At 32.3% G+C, this 12,725-nt stretch overlaps 2 protein-coding genes across 5 annotated transcripts; one reads left to right on the top strand and one right to left on the bottom strand.

Moving 5' to 3' along the window:
* Nucleotides 1-72: 72 nt before the first annotated feature.
* Nucleotides 73-8,637, top strand: LOC105324914 (CBY1-interacting BAR domain-containing protein 2). 4 transcript variants are annotated; one of them, XM_011424159.4, is made up of 9 exons: nt 73-209; nt 2,413-2,469; nt 2,869-2,883; nt 4,202-4,317; nt 4,615-4,739; nt 4,991-5,272; nt 5,477-5,590; nt 5,941-6,156; nt 6,283-8,637. In XM_011424159.4, exons 1-9 carry the CDS (start codon nt 178-180, stop codon nt 6,493-6,495), a joined length of 1,170 nt encoding a protein of 389 aa, XP_011422461.3. In that variant the 5' UTR covers nt 73-177; the 3' UTR covers nt 6,496-8,637. The 4 variants fall into 4 exon arrangements, with proteins under 4 accessions (XP_011422461.3, XP_011422463.3, XP_011422465.3 ...); XM_011424161.4 differs by lacking the exon at nt 2,869-2,883; XM_011424162.4 differs by lacking the exon at nt 2,413-2,469 and having other exon boundaries at nt 86-209.
* LOC105324913 (uncharacterized) lies at nt 8,313-12,337 on the bottom strand. The gene has a single exon (XM_011424158.4). The coding sequence runs from the start codon at nt 12,241-12,243 to the stop codon at nt 11,194-11,196; it is 1,050 nt and encodes a 349-aa protein (XP_011422460.1). The 5' UTR covers nt 12,244-12,337; the 3' UTR covers nt 8,313-11,193.
* Nucleotides 12,338-12,725: the final 388 nt, after the last annotated feature.

Here is a 12,725-nt window from a genome sequence, read left to right as displayed (position 1 = left end):
ATATAAACAATCTGATTTCAAATAAAACCAGAATTATGCGATGGGAAAATGTTCGCCTAAATATATGAACGACTTTTCTTTAGTAGAACTCTTTTCCGTTGGAAACAATTTTTGATGGTATGAGGAATTTTAGAGGTTTTTCGGTTCACCAAAACTTTGATTGGAACTGACATTACAATGAGTAGGACAGGAGCCGAAATCCGCGCAAGGTAAAAGGATAAGTGTAAAGTCATTTGATGTTTTGCTTTTAAATGGCACTTTAGATAAGTAAATTTTATTGAAAACTTAAGGGAGTTTCCAAAGTCATGATTTGACTTGTTTATATGTGGCAGAGACCGTCCGGATTTTTTCTTTCCGTGAATGGAATGATGCTTTTCCATCTACATTCCATATGATATGAAAAATGTTGTTAATCTCAATAAAAAATATTAAGAAAACTTAAAATTTACAAACACAATCTCTAAATAAGCTTCATATTGTCTATCCCAAATTATTGCTTCCATCACTTTTTGATGATTTTTAATAAAAAATACACATACCTGTGAAAGAAATACAGTTGAAATCGATGAAATTGAATATATCCAAGATATCTTCATTGAACAATTATCATTTTCACTCATTAAAGTTCACAGGAACGAAAACAAATTTCTTATGGAGATTTATAATTGGAAAGGTTGACATCTTTTCTCGGAATACCTTGCACAATTTTTCAACGTTATCATCCGGGCTTATTAATGGCTGATGCAATGCAAAATCCCCGTAGACTTTCTATTTTTGTATGTGTATTGAAACCTGAAGCAGTAGAGGGGGCGTTTCAAAACAGATAATCTGGACATTTTTCATATTAGTGGGTGAACGTAGTTTGAGCACAAAGGTATTTATGATTATCTAAATATCAAGCAATAAGTGGTGGAAACGAAAACTCGGGACATAGTATATAGCTTTCTTTTGCTATATAGCTTGATAAAACTTTGCAGAATAACTTGATCAAGCTATTTGTCTTACTTTTTTTAATCAGCAAGTAAATAAAATCTAATTTTATTGCAGTGATAGTTTTTAACTTAAAACTGTTCTTTAAACAACAATGTAAAAACTACTCATCAAATCACATCTTCTGCAAAGACTTTGCACTCAAAGTTCAGTTGATTTCAAACCCATGACTTCCCTTGCACCAACTCTGGGTATTACAGATATGCAGACAATAATGAATAAGAAAACATCATTGTTAATGGTCTTTAATGGACTTTCTTACTGGTAATATATCTTTGGTGATGGGTTGAATCGTGCATATGCAAAGAGAACCAACCTGATTTGTACAATACTTGAAAAATGCATTGAAAAAAATAAAGCAATCATGCAAATATTATAATTAATCAAGCTGTATAGCTTAATGAAGAGATTGTGCAAGACCTGTCAAATCCCCCATTGGCAAAAGGGTTATATTTTATAATAGCCCATTTGACAAAATATCCAAATTGTATACAAGTGTAAAACTGAAGTGCAAATAATGATTTTGGTTTCCTGATTTTCAAATATTTTATATTAATCAGTATACATCACATGCTACAAATTTTAATAAGCTAGTTTTTGTATAAGCCTACAGGTTGTGAAAATGATCTGGTCAAAGTTCCGAATCTACTAAGGGACCAAACTCCCAACTTTTTCAAAACTAAGTTGTTACATTTTTTCTTTTTAATATTAAAAATAAGATTTACCATACTTTGAGATTCATTAATTTAAAAAAAGGTCATCTCCGTTTGTAGCCATAACCATTTTTTTCTCACAGCATCAATAAATTCATTTGTAATTTGTATCTATATTTAAAAACTGTACACATGTTATGACTCTTTGTGACATTCTTATAATGCCATCGTAAAGGGCAACAAAGGAAACATGTTTTTTTTTTTAAAAAAAAAGGGGAATATTTTTTATTAATTGTTGTCTTTTAAAAGATCTCAGAGGATTAAAATTGACAGAATTAATTTTTTTTTTAAGTAAAAAATAAAAATACATGTACAGGTATTTTAATTGACTTCACATAATAAAAGGTATGAAATTACCACAATTTTTAAGAAACAGTATGTCACTCTGAAATACATGTATTTAATGACTCTTAAATACTTTAAGCAATCACTTTATAACCCATGCTGTGAGGTGCACTTACACATTTGTTTTCTGTAATTACTTTAAGAATCAACAATTTGATTAAATCATGTTTATGTAAAAGTATGACATTTCAATACCCTGTCACTGTCTGGTTATAAATTCCTTTTTGAATTCAATTACCAGTACATGTACATGTGATATATAATTAATGTAGATTTATTCTTCCACTGTACCGTATAATTAGGTATCTGTTGTAAACAAGTACCCACACAATGTTTATGAATTAGAATTTTATGTGCCTTTAAGCAAACAAAAGCCTGACCAGAGAAGTTGGATAAAACGAATGATTGGTGGGCAGAGCAGGTATACTTCTGTGTTTGCATTCTTTGTTTACATTGGCTAGATTATCAATATAGGCCTGCCTCTGTAGTCTTGTTCGACCATGCTATTCCATCTCCCATTCATCATCCATGCATGGCATTTGTTCATCCACTTAATACTACATGTAGCATGATGCATGATCATCAGCGAGTTAATGGGGTTTTATTGGGAGTTATGCATCAACAATTTGAACTTGATTGTTTTTATAGTTTTTGTTCTGTTGTTCATAATATCTGTTCATGATTTAAATTTGCATGTCAGAGCAACTAGTTAATGCTTGCTATCTAGTTTTACTTTTAGAACATACCTGGAAGAGTTTAGTGGTAAATTGTCTTAATATAATGTATAAAATGCTAATTTTAAATACATTATGATTTACAGTACAATCACATTCAGGTAATCTATTGACACGGTTCATTGTAGATAGAATTTTTGTTTGTTTTAAAACTGTTAATTAATATGCTCAGTTTATTGTATATGATACTGTAAAACAACTTTATGAGTTTCAAAATATTTTTTTTGTCAACTGTGTTTTCATTTATTTTCATGGGCTACATGTGATAAATCCAAAAGTTTCAAGGGTAAAAAAAAATTGTGGACAGTATATACCGGAGTTCAATAAAAAATTAGTTTAGTGGATAAATGAACACAGAATCCAAAAAAAAATAATGTGTTCAGCAAATGAACTACGTACCAGCTATGATGAAACCGCAGTATAAATTAATTTTTGGCAATACCATAATAATTATTTTCAGGTAAATGGTGATTACTGAAATCGACTTGACATGAAATGAAATTTAAAATGAAACAATCAACTTTGTTATGTGACATGGATATTAGTTTGTGAAGTTGTTTTGCAGTTACATTACAATTATTCATTTTTATCCATATTAATTTCTAACATATTTACTGGCAAGAATTTGTCTTAAGTCATCTACTCTAAAAGATATTCAAAAGTATGTTTTAGTTAAGACCTGTTACTTCCACCTATCTTAAATTCCTCCTAATGCTTAGAATTCTGTTTTAAATGAATGCTGATTAAAATTCAAAATAATATGTTAATATAAAATTATTCAATTTTTATTATGGTACATCCAAGTTTGAAGTATATAGCATTCAACCCACTGGAAACATTTTGCCATTGTTTACATTTGCCCTCTTTAATATATAGATGTTGATAATGATGTCTGCTTTTTATGTCTGTACCATTTCCTTTACAAGTTGTCGTAAACTTTTATTTTATACCACTACCTTAATTCTACAACCTAGCTACCTGAGTACCAGTAGATCTTTTTAACTTTATACTCAAAAACAAAAATGCATGTACTTAATACTCCTCTTTTTGTATGACTGTATTATTCATAAGATTATCAATATGACTACCGGTACTTGAATCTGTTGAGGCAAATGTTTCATTATTTCTTCTAATTCAAGTTATAGTACAGTAATGTAACAAGGTGTGGTAAAAGAATGGGAATCTGATATATGCATGTAAATGATATGCTGGCTATGTGAAAGATTTTTTTTGGTATCATTATATTTACATTTACTGTAAAATAGATCTTATATATTAGAAATGTATTATCAATATCATTGAAGTATGAGTCAAGTATTTATTGCGTATATTTGTGCATTTAAAAGACATATTTGCTTTGAAAACTATCTTATTGCATGGATGAATTGATGTCAATATATGTTTATCCAAATTTTTTAGTGAGACCAAGGCTAAGATAATACAAGATCGGATAAGCCTTGCGGAGCGACATTTCGGTCAGTTGTGTGATGATGTGGCCTCATTTACCAGAAAATGTGCTCGATTACGAGATAAAGGTAAAATAAAAATAAAAAACTTCAGTAAGTTACCATTTACCATATGCATTTATATGGGTGGTGAATAACAAATATTTTATGGTTAACTTCAAGATTCTCTTATTCAAACAACACCCCTTTATTTGCATGTAAGAATAGTTGAATATTGCTTCATAGTCAATATTTTACACATTTGCAATTGAACTTTATACTATACTCATGTCTGTAGTATATTGCAAGTACATATATACGGTATATATACATGTATTCACCTATTTTGGGCAATAATTAATGTGTGAAATAACTTTGTGCCTCTAGGTGATCAGATTGCCAAGGACTTGGTAGATTACACTGAGGCTGAGACTTTGAACCCCAGTATGGTCAGGGCATTGTCAGAGTTTGCGTCCAATCTGTCCACGGTCCAGGACTACCGACAGGCACAGGTAGGGGGGGCTCGCGGTGACTCGGTACAGGTCTGCTGTGTTAAAACTTATTCATTCAAAGCCATGTGATGTGGTCAAATATCAGCTTACGCTATGTTTTAGAACTAGAATAAGTTTGTAGAAGAAATACATACTAGTACACAAAAGTAAATTCACAGTGACTAGAAACAAATTTTATGAATATTTATGCGTCATTGTTTTATAACAATTATCGTCTTGTCCTGTAATTTTCATAATCTTCTCACTGACAGGTTACACGATTAGAAGCCAGGGTGCTGACTCCACTGGCAAATTATGGATTAAAATGTAAGCAGGCAAAGAATGATATAAAGGACGGAATGAAAGTTCAAGAACTAGAGGTCACACAGAGGAAGAAGCTGGACCGATTACGTCAGAAATCACCCGCAGACCGAGCTCAGCTGACTATGGCTGAGACGGAACTACAGAAGGCCAGTGTCAAAGCATCAGCCTCCACCAAAAGCTTGGAACAGCTGATTGATAAATTTGAGGAGGAGAAGCTAAAAGATTTAAAGGTACATTATGCCAATTTACATGTACAGTGTATATTACCGGTACATGCAATATGTTTGGATAGAAAAAATTTTATGTTTATGTAATAATATGTGTAATTTTCATTTTGAGTTGCCTTTCATTCATGGTTTGCATTTTTCAAATTTCAGTTCTCTTAACAAATTTTAACTTTCTTGATCAGAATTCTTTTTTTTTCTTATTTTCAGAAAATCATGACAGACTTTGTCAACATTGAGATGATTTACCATGCTAAAGCCTTAGAGATGTACACAGAATGTTTTCAGAACATAAAAACATTTGACATAGAAGAGGACATAGAGGTACATGTATTTATATTTCATTGTCTGAGAGTTATGCGTGTAAATGTATTACATACGAAAATTATTTTTAAGAATTAAGAACACTGTCATCACATTATCATGTACACTCTAAATGTACATGTAGGTATGTGCCTAAAATTACATTAACTATATTTACTGAATAAGCCACCAATATACATGTAATTGTATTTCATGTAAAGTAAGATTTATTTACTGGTACCGGGGTATATAGAAAGAAAGAATTTATTGTACATAAATCTGTATGTGTACCAAAAAGTGATGGAACTGTTCTTCATATTGCTATTCTGCTGTTTAACAAGTGGTCTTTAATTCACATGCTTATTTTTCAGGAATTTAGAGCAAAGATGCAGCCTTCAAACTCTACAAACCGAATGAACATGGTGCGGTCCTCCTCCTACACATCCCTCGAGTCGGCCAGTGAACAACAACCAACCTCCAGTCTCCGTCAGCAACAGTCAGCCCCAAATAGTCAAAACACCACACCTCTAAAATCCATCAATAACAGTGCCTCAAATTCCCCACTCAGAGCCACTGCGGATTCCAGGGTGAGAACACGTACTGATTGCTGGTACAGTCGCACCTGTTTAGAGAGGCAACTTCTTTTACCTGCATCTTTGCTATAATTTATATGTTTTGTAAATTTTTCATTTTATTTATCATTATTTCTTCAGAATGGAGTAAATGATGAAGAATCAGAAGAGGAGGATGAGGAGGAAGAATCTGAAGAAGATGATGATGACGATGATGATGATGAATACACAGAGACAGAAACAGAACGTACAGAAACTGCCAGATCTACAGCTCGAACAGACAAACCAACAGGCCAATCTCAAAAAACTGTCATTAGACCCCCATCTAGTCTTATTAAGAAAGTGTCGCAGTGATGTTTCTTACCATGTATGTATTTATTTTATAGCTGAAATCCTACAGTTTAGGGGTCTTTGATTCTTTGTCTTCATGCATTTCTGTAGACAAATCTGATACCTCAAGTTGATGTGTGTAAAGATATATTTATACATGAGACAGCCATAGGTGCTTTATACAGCATTGCTTAATGGAAGATATCAAGGCTATGCAGAGATTTTGTATTGTAACACTTTGCAGATACAACAGCTGTTATTTATTACATGTAGTAGATACAAGCAATTTACCATAGTTAAACTATGTACATGTACTTATACTATGCATTTATAAAACATCTATAAACACAGGTCTTGATGTTCGGGAAAAAAATGGTGCTCATGTACTTTAACTGTGTGTACAGTGTTAATGTACAAGCTCCTATACAAGTGCATTTGTTTTTGTTGATCATTTTGTTTTGTAGATAAATTGGAAATTACAAAGCCGTCCAACATTTAGAATAGTTACAGTTTGATAATAGATTGATAATAAGTGTGAAATGTAGCACATTTTGATTCAAATGGTTGTATAATCTCTTATAATTTTACTTTATTTTATTGATGCAAAAGTTTGATTCTTTTTTTTTCACATGTTTCTTTAAACAAATTGCCATATAAATGAATATTTAATTTTGTCATTGTGCATGAAATTATAGTAGATTATTTCGTTCAACAAACTTCATGTATCTCCAATGCAGTTATTGTTAGAAGAACCTTACTAAATGTTTGTATGACATTTATGTATATTTATGATGACATTCAGTTACATGTATGACATACATCATTATTCATTTCTTCACCAACAGGTTAATCATCATATCAGGCTGAAAGAATTTAAATTATATATACATGCAAATGGGTTTTTTGGGGGTATGCTTATGTTTTGTTTGTTGAAGACTTTTGTCTTCATGTTTGAAAACCAATTCACTTTCTTCTATCTTTTAATTCTCTGCTATTCACCCTTTGATCACATACAAGTGTAATACATTATATGTATGCCCTTTGTTATGGCTCTGTTTCAAACTTGATTACAGATAAATGGCATCTAATTTTATTATGTACACTTTTAGACTTCTAATTATCAGACAATTTTTAATCCCAATCAATTGTACAGATTGTTAATCTACACGTAATTGAAATGAAATGTATATTTAGTTATAATTAATTACCGGTATACTGTTTATCATGAATCAGTTCCTTTTCACCTTGCTAGACACCCACTTGTAAAAGAGTCACGTACAGTACAGGTACTTCACTTATGATCAAATCAGTACCTGTACTTTTTTCTTTTCCCATTACAAATCACAGCAAAGTTAACATTTGACAGATGGATTTTCCACTTATTGGTTTTATCAATATTTACCAAATGCTATTCCTGGTCCAAGGTCTGGTACTGGCATATGCAGTAATTTTTAATATTCAACTAGAACAATTTTTTGGGACACTGATTTCCATAAATTATTGCTGCCCAAATTATCCCCTAAATGGTATTTCACCATATGTTCATTTTTAGCACAGTATTACGCATTTTTTTAGGCAAGAATTGCTTGTCACTCATTCAGTCAGTAGAAATTGTAAATATGGTCAGTTACTCTATCTTGTATGGAAAAGGAATACTGTGGAATCATCATTGTTTGTTGGGGACCTATGTTCGTGGGTTACCCTTGCCCACGAATTATCATCCCCATGAACGTTTATACAAGCATTGTTTAATATTTATTTTTGAAATAGAAATTGCTACCAACTAAATTACGTCCCCACAAATCAGGAATTTTCGGCTGCCCACAAACATTTACCCCCAGGAATATAAATGATTCCACAGTAGGCATAACCCTTGTGAGCATTTTTTTTTTTTCATTTAGGAATCTCATCTCTCAGATCTTCAAAGCATTCTTTTGTTGAGTTTTTATGCACAAACACACACAAGATAATAAAATATTATATGTTTTCTTTTATGCAACACATTTTTTGCAAGCCGTTGAAAGTTTGTGAGCCACAATTTTTTAAGTAGCTCTATCACTTTTGTCACTGAGTTTATCAATTAGTTTTACAGCCTGTGATATTACCATAAAATCTACTCACAAATCATTGTTGAAAAGCAGTTCAATAAAGTCTTTAAAGTTTTAAGGAATTTATTCTTTTTGTCACAATTTGGTATGATATTGTGCAATATTTTATTGTAATATCATGACATTTTATCAAATGACACAATATTATATTGCATTATATGATACAATATTGTTTTATATAGCAGTGTATTGATGGATACTGTATCATACGATATATGATTTACATATAACATTTTACAATTACATATTGAACAATATTGTGTCAAACCACACATTACTGTACAGTATGTTAACTTATTTTAAATCAATAACTAGGATATTCATATATGATTAAGGTGATCTCATAACGGTGTAAAGGTGATACCTCATTTAGGTGCACAGAGCTCAGTAATCTCCATTTACTGTGGAATCATTAGATTTCGTGGTGGCTCAATTTTCATGGAATTCGTGGGTACCACTCATCCACGAAATAACATCCTCCACGAAATGATTCCATATTTTTGGGACTTAGTTTCGTATATGAATTATCTTTAAATCTTTAAAAATATTCTCACAAATACTGGAACAACAAAAGGGGCTTAATTGATTTTTAACATTATAAGTGGATAAAAATTTTAAGATAACTAAGAATCTTTTTAAGCAAGATCTACTCTACTTAAATGTTGGAATAGCAATCACTAACATAACAAAGGGGGCTGAATGTTGAACATAACAATATCTGGAGAACATTTTTTACAGGTAAACTTTTACACAGGATCTCGTCAACAACATTGCAAGCTATTTTTATACGACTCCATAAAAACTAATTTTTATGAGATTCATGTTGCTCTGGTTAGCAATGGGGCCCATTGGCCTCTTGTTTATTTTATGTATAGTAACTGGACGAAAGAGGCATATACATTTTATATTTCTTGGTTCTAAAAATTCTATATTAAACCAGATTAGGAACATGAAACTAAACAAGATATCTGTGAGCCAATGCTCACTAGTGATACCCCCGCTCTGATGTGAATATGCAAAATAAGCAAAGTCGACATTTAACATAAAGCTGGCATCCGATTGGTACAGAAATATATCCCACAATATGGCATTCCTAAACAAATAGTGTGTTAAAATTTCAAGGTTCTGCAATAAATAGCTGCTGAGAAATCTTTGAGGAAAATTTGTTTGAAAATTTTGGCTAAAATAAACAAAGTACTCATTTAACAGGAAGTTGACGTCCGATTGGTACAAAAATATATCCCATGATATGGCATGCCTTAACAAACACTGTGTTAAAATTTCAAGCATCTGCTATAAATAACTGACGAAAATTTGTTTGAAAATTTTTGCTAAAAATAAATAGTCATTATTTAACAGGAAGTTGACGTCCGATTGATACAAAAATACATCCCACAATATGGCATGCCTAAACAAATAGTGTGTTAAAATTTCAAGCATCTGCGATAAATAGTTGCTAAGAAATCTTTGATAGAAATTTGTTTGAAAATTTTTGCTAAAAATAAACAAAGTCGTCATTTAACAGGAAGTTGACGTCTGATTGGTACAAAAATATATCCCACGTTATGACATGCCTATACAAATACTGTGTAAAAATTTCAAGCATCTGCGATAAACAGTTGCTGAGAATTCTTTGACAAAAATTTGTTTGAAAATTTTTGCTAAAAATAAACAAAGTCGTCATTTAACAGGAAGTTGACGTCTGATTGGTACAAAAATATATCCCACAATATGGCATGCCTTAACAAACACTGTGTAAAAATTTCAAGCATCTGCAATAAATAGTTGCTCAGATAAATGCGACAGAATTTTTGTTACGGACAGACAGACAGACATACAAGGGTAAAACAGTATACCCCCTCTCCTTCGGAGCGGGGGTATAAATACACATCACAGAAGTCATATAAATCTTGAGTTTTTTAATCTTTTTTTTAATGGTCCATCTACATACATGTACAAACTGTACATGTACAGTACATTTGGCAGTAAATAAACAGTATTAGGTGGTTTGTAGCTAGTCTCTGGAATATAACCAAAAAATTTAAAACCAAAATCTTGAAGTAAATATATATATCTATATAATCATCAAAAAAAGTTAAAGACAAATTTTTTACAAAATAAACTATTGTCTGTGGTTTTATGGTCCCATGTATATATCTAAAATTTTAAAAATGATCAACGAAAAAGAAAATATAAGCATAGTACATAAAAATGTAAGAATAATAACTAAATAAAAATTGAAAAGTACATGTAAATGTCCTACATGAGCAGAATTTCTAAACTGACATCAATCAAAAGCTACTTGTTAACAAACTTGCTCATAATTCTGATATTAAAAGTCTAATATGATACTGTAAAGGTATTACATTTGGCTGTGTATTCTATTTAGCATTTTTGGCGGAATGCGGCTTCCGCTAAATCAAGTACATTGCTAAATGACATGCATATATGTATAAATATAGTAACATTCAGGAATACGTTAATTCAAATCCACAAAAACTTGTTCAAAAACTATTTTCCGTTACATATCGTACACACCAAATATAATACGTTTACAGTATTCTGCAGCATGTATATACTGTTTGTCATTGGTTATCAGCTGGTTTTTAGCAGATCATGGCATCAAATCATAACCCAGGAGCAAATCTGCAATGGGTTCACTCAAGGACAGAAGCCTGAAAGGTGGGTGTTCACAGATCATCTTGGCATGTGGTAAGGAATCAGTGATCCAAAAGTTTTCAAATTTGACATCAGAATCTACGAACTTCCTCCAAGATTCTTTTGGAAACACAGCATGGGTAACATAGGCACTAACTTTTATTGCTCCTTTTTCATACAATGCTTTGGCACATTCCTTCAGCGTACCTCCAGACTGGACGAGGTCGTCTATAATAAGGACATGCCTTCCAGCAGGGTTTCCATCCTTGACCTTAACAATCCGGCGATTGCCATCTCTTATCTTTACACAAGTGATAGGATCTTCATCAGGAAAGAAGTTGTGAAATCTTTTGCAAGCTCCATCATCAGGAAAGGCAATGCTCACATTCTTGAAATCTGGCAAAGATTTCATTTCCCTCATCAATAACGGAACAGCTGATTCAAGCCTAGGAATGACATTATCTGAGAAGTAAAACCTTTCTTGAAGGGCATGGATGTCGAATATGATTATCTGAGCGGGTCCTTTCGTTGTCAGGGGGATGCCAGATATTAATGTAGCCAGCGTTTTGGCTGTTGCAATTTGTCCCTCTGTATCTACGCGTTCCATAGTTCCTGTTGGAAAGTATGGCATAATGAAATGAAAAGACCGTGCCAAATATCTCGGAAACGCGTACAGAACAGACAGTTGCTCAAAAATGACATCAGGAGTGTGAAAACTTCCGATGAAAATGACATCTTTCCCCGCCATATATTTGACATCTTCGATAAATAAATTTGGAAATCCGTCAGGAAATGTCTTCCACTGAATCGTTTTTCTGTATTCAACTTCACGAGGACTAGAGCTTGCAGATATTGACAGAGCGCGAACAGGAGGGCCATGAATTGTCGATTTTGGTGGAGGACTCATCTCCCTCGTAAACGTTGTGCACTTTGTGACTATATTTTCTGCTAGTGCAGCCATCGAAGGATGTGCATAGAGAAGAACCGGACTGTCATCCCCGTTCATTTTTGAAAGACGCAAATATTGATATTGACGCTATGTACCCTTTGTTTACGTTTTCTTTCCCTTTTGCACCTCCAGAAACTGAAGAGTGATTAAATTTTCAAAAATTCCGATCCCGACTACAATTATTTTTGGGGGGGGGGGGGGGGGTATGACATCATATTGATAGGCGTTTACGTTTGTGAATGCAAACGCAAAAGTCTGGATGATGCAGGCTCGATTGGATTATAAAGAATATTTGTAGAAATATCCACACAAAGACAGTAACTTTGTTAGATGATATTATTTGGTTCCCATTTTATTTACAGAGGTAATTTCTTAATTGCAATTGATAAAAGCATTGCACATAAACTATGCATGTAGGAAAAAATGGTATGCTTTTCACACTTAATTCACACTTAAAGAAACTGTAGTCGAGCATCCAAAATGTCCAAGATATTAATTTATTTAATTATTAATTTAGATTAAAGTAATTTATTCATTAA

This window comes from Magallana gigas, chromosome 3 (assembly GCF_963853765.1).
Source record: "Magallana gigas chromosome 3, xbMagGiga1.1, whole genome shotgun sequence".
Lineage (NCBI taxonomy): Eukaryota > Metazoa > Mollusca > Bivalvia > Ostreida > Ostreidae > Magallana > Magallana gigas.
The sequence above is the reverse complement of the archived record's forward strand: the minus strand, read 5'-3'. Positions and strand labels throughout refer to the sequence as shown.

Excerpts from the sequence above, each read along its gene's own strand:
- LOC105324914 (XM_011424159.4), top strand. The coding sequence starts at position 178 with ATGAGTAGGACAGGAGCCGAAATCCGCGCAAG. Across the intron at positions 5,273-5,476 it reads AGAAGCTAAAAGATTTAAAG|AAAATCATGACAGACTTTGT; the intron begins GTACATTATGCC and ends TCTTATTTTCAG. Across the intron at positions 5,591-5,940 it reads ACATAGAAGAGGACATAGAG|GAATTTAGAGCAAAGATGCA; the intron begins GTACATGTATTT and ends CTTATTTTTCAG.
- LOC105324913 (XM_011424158.4), bottom strand. The coding sequence starts at position 12,243 with ATGAACGGGGATGACAGTCCGGTTCTTCTCTATGCACATCCTTCGATG.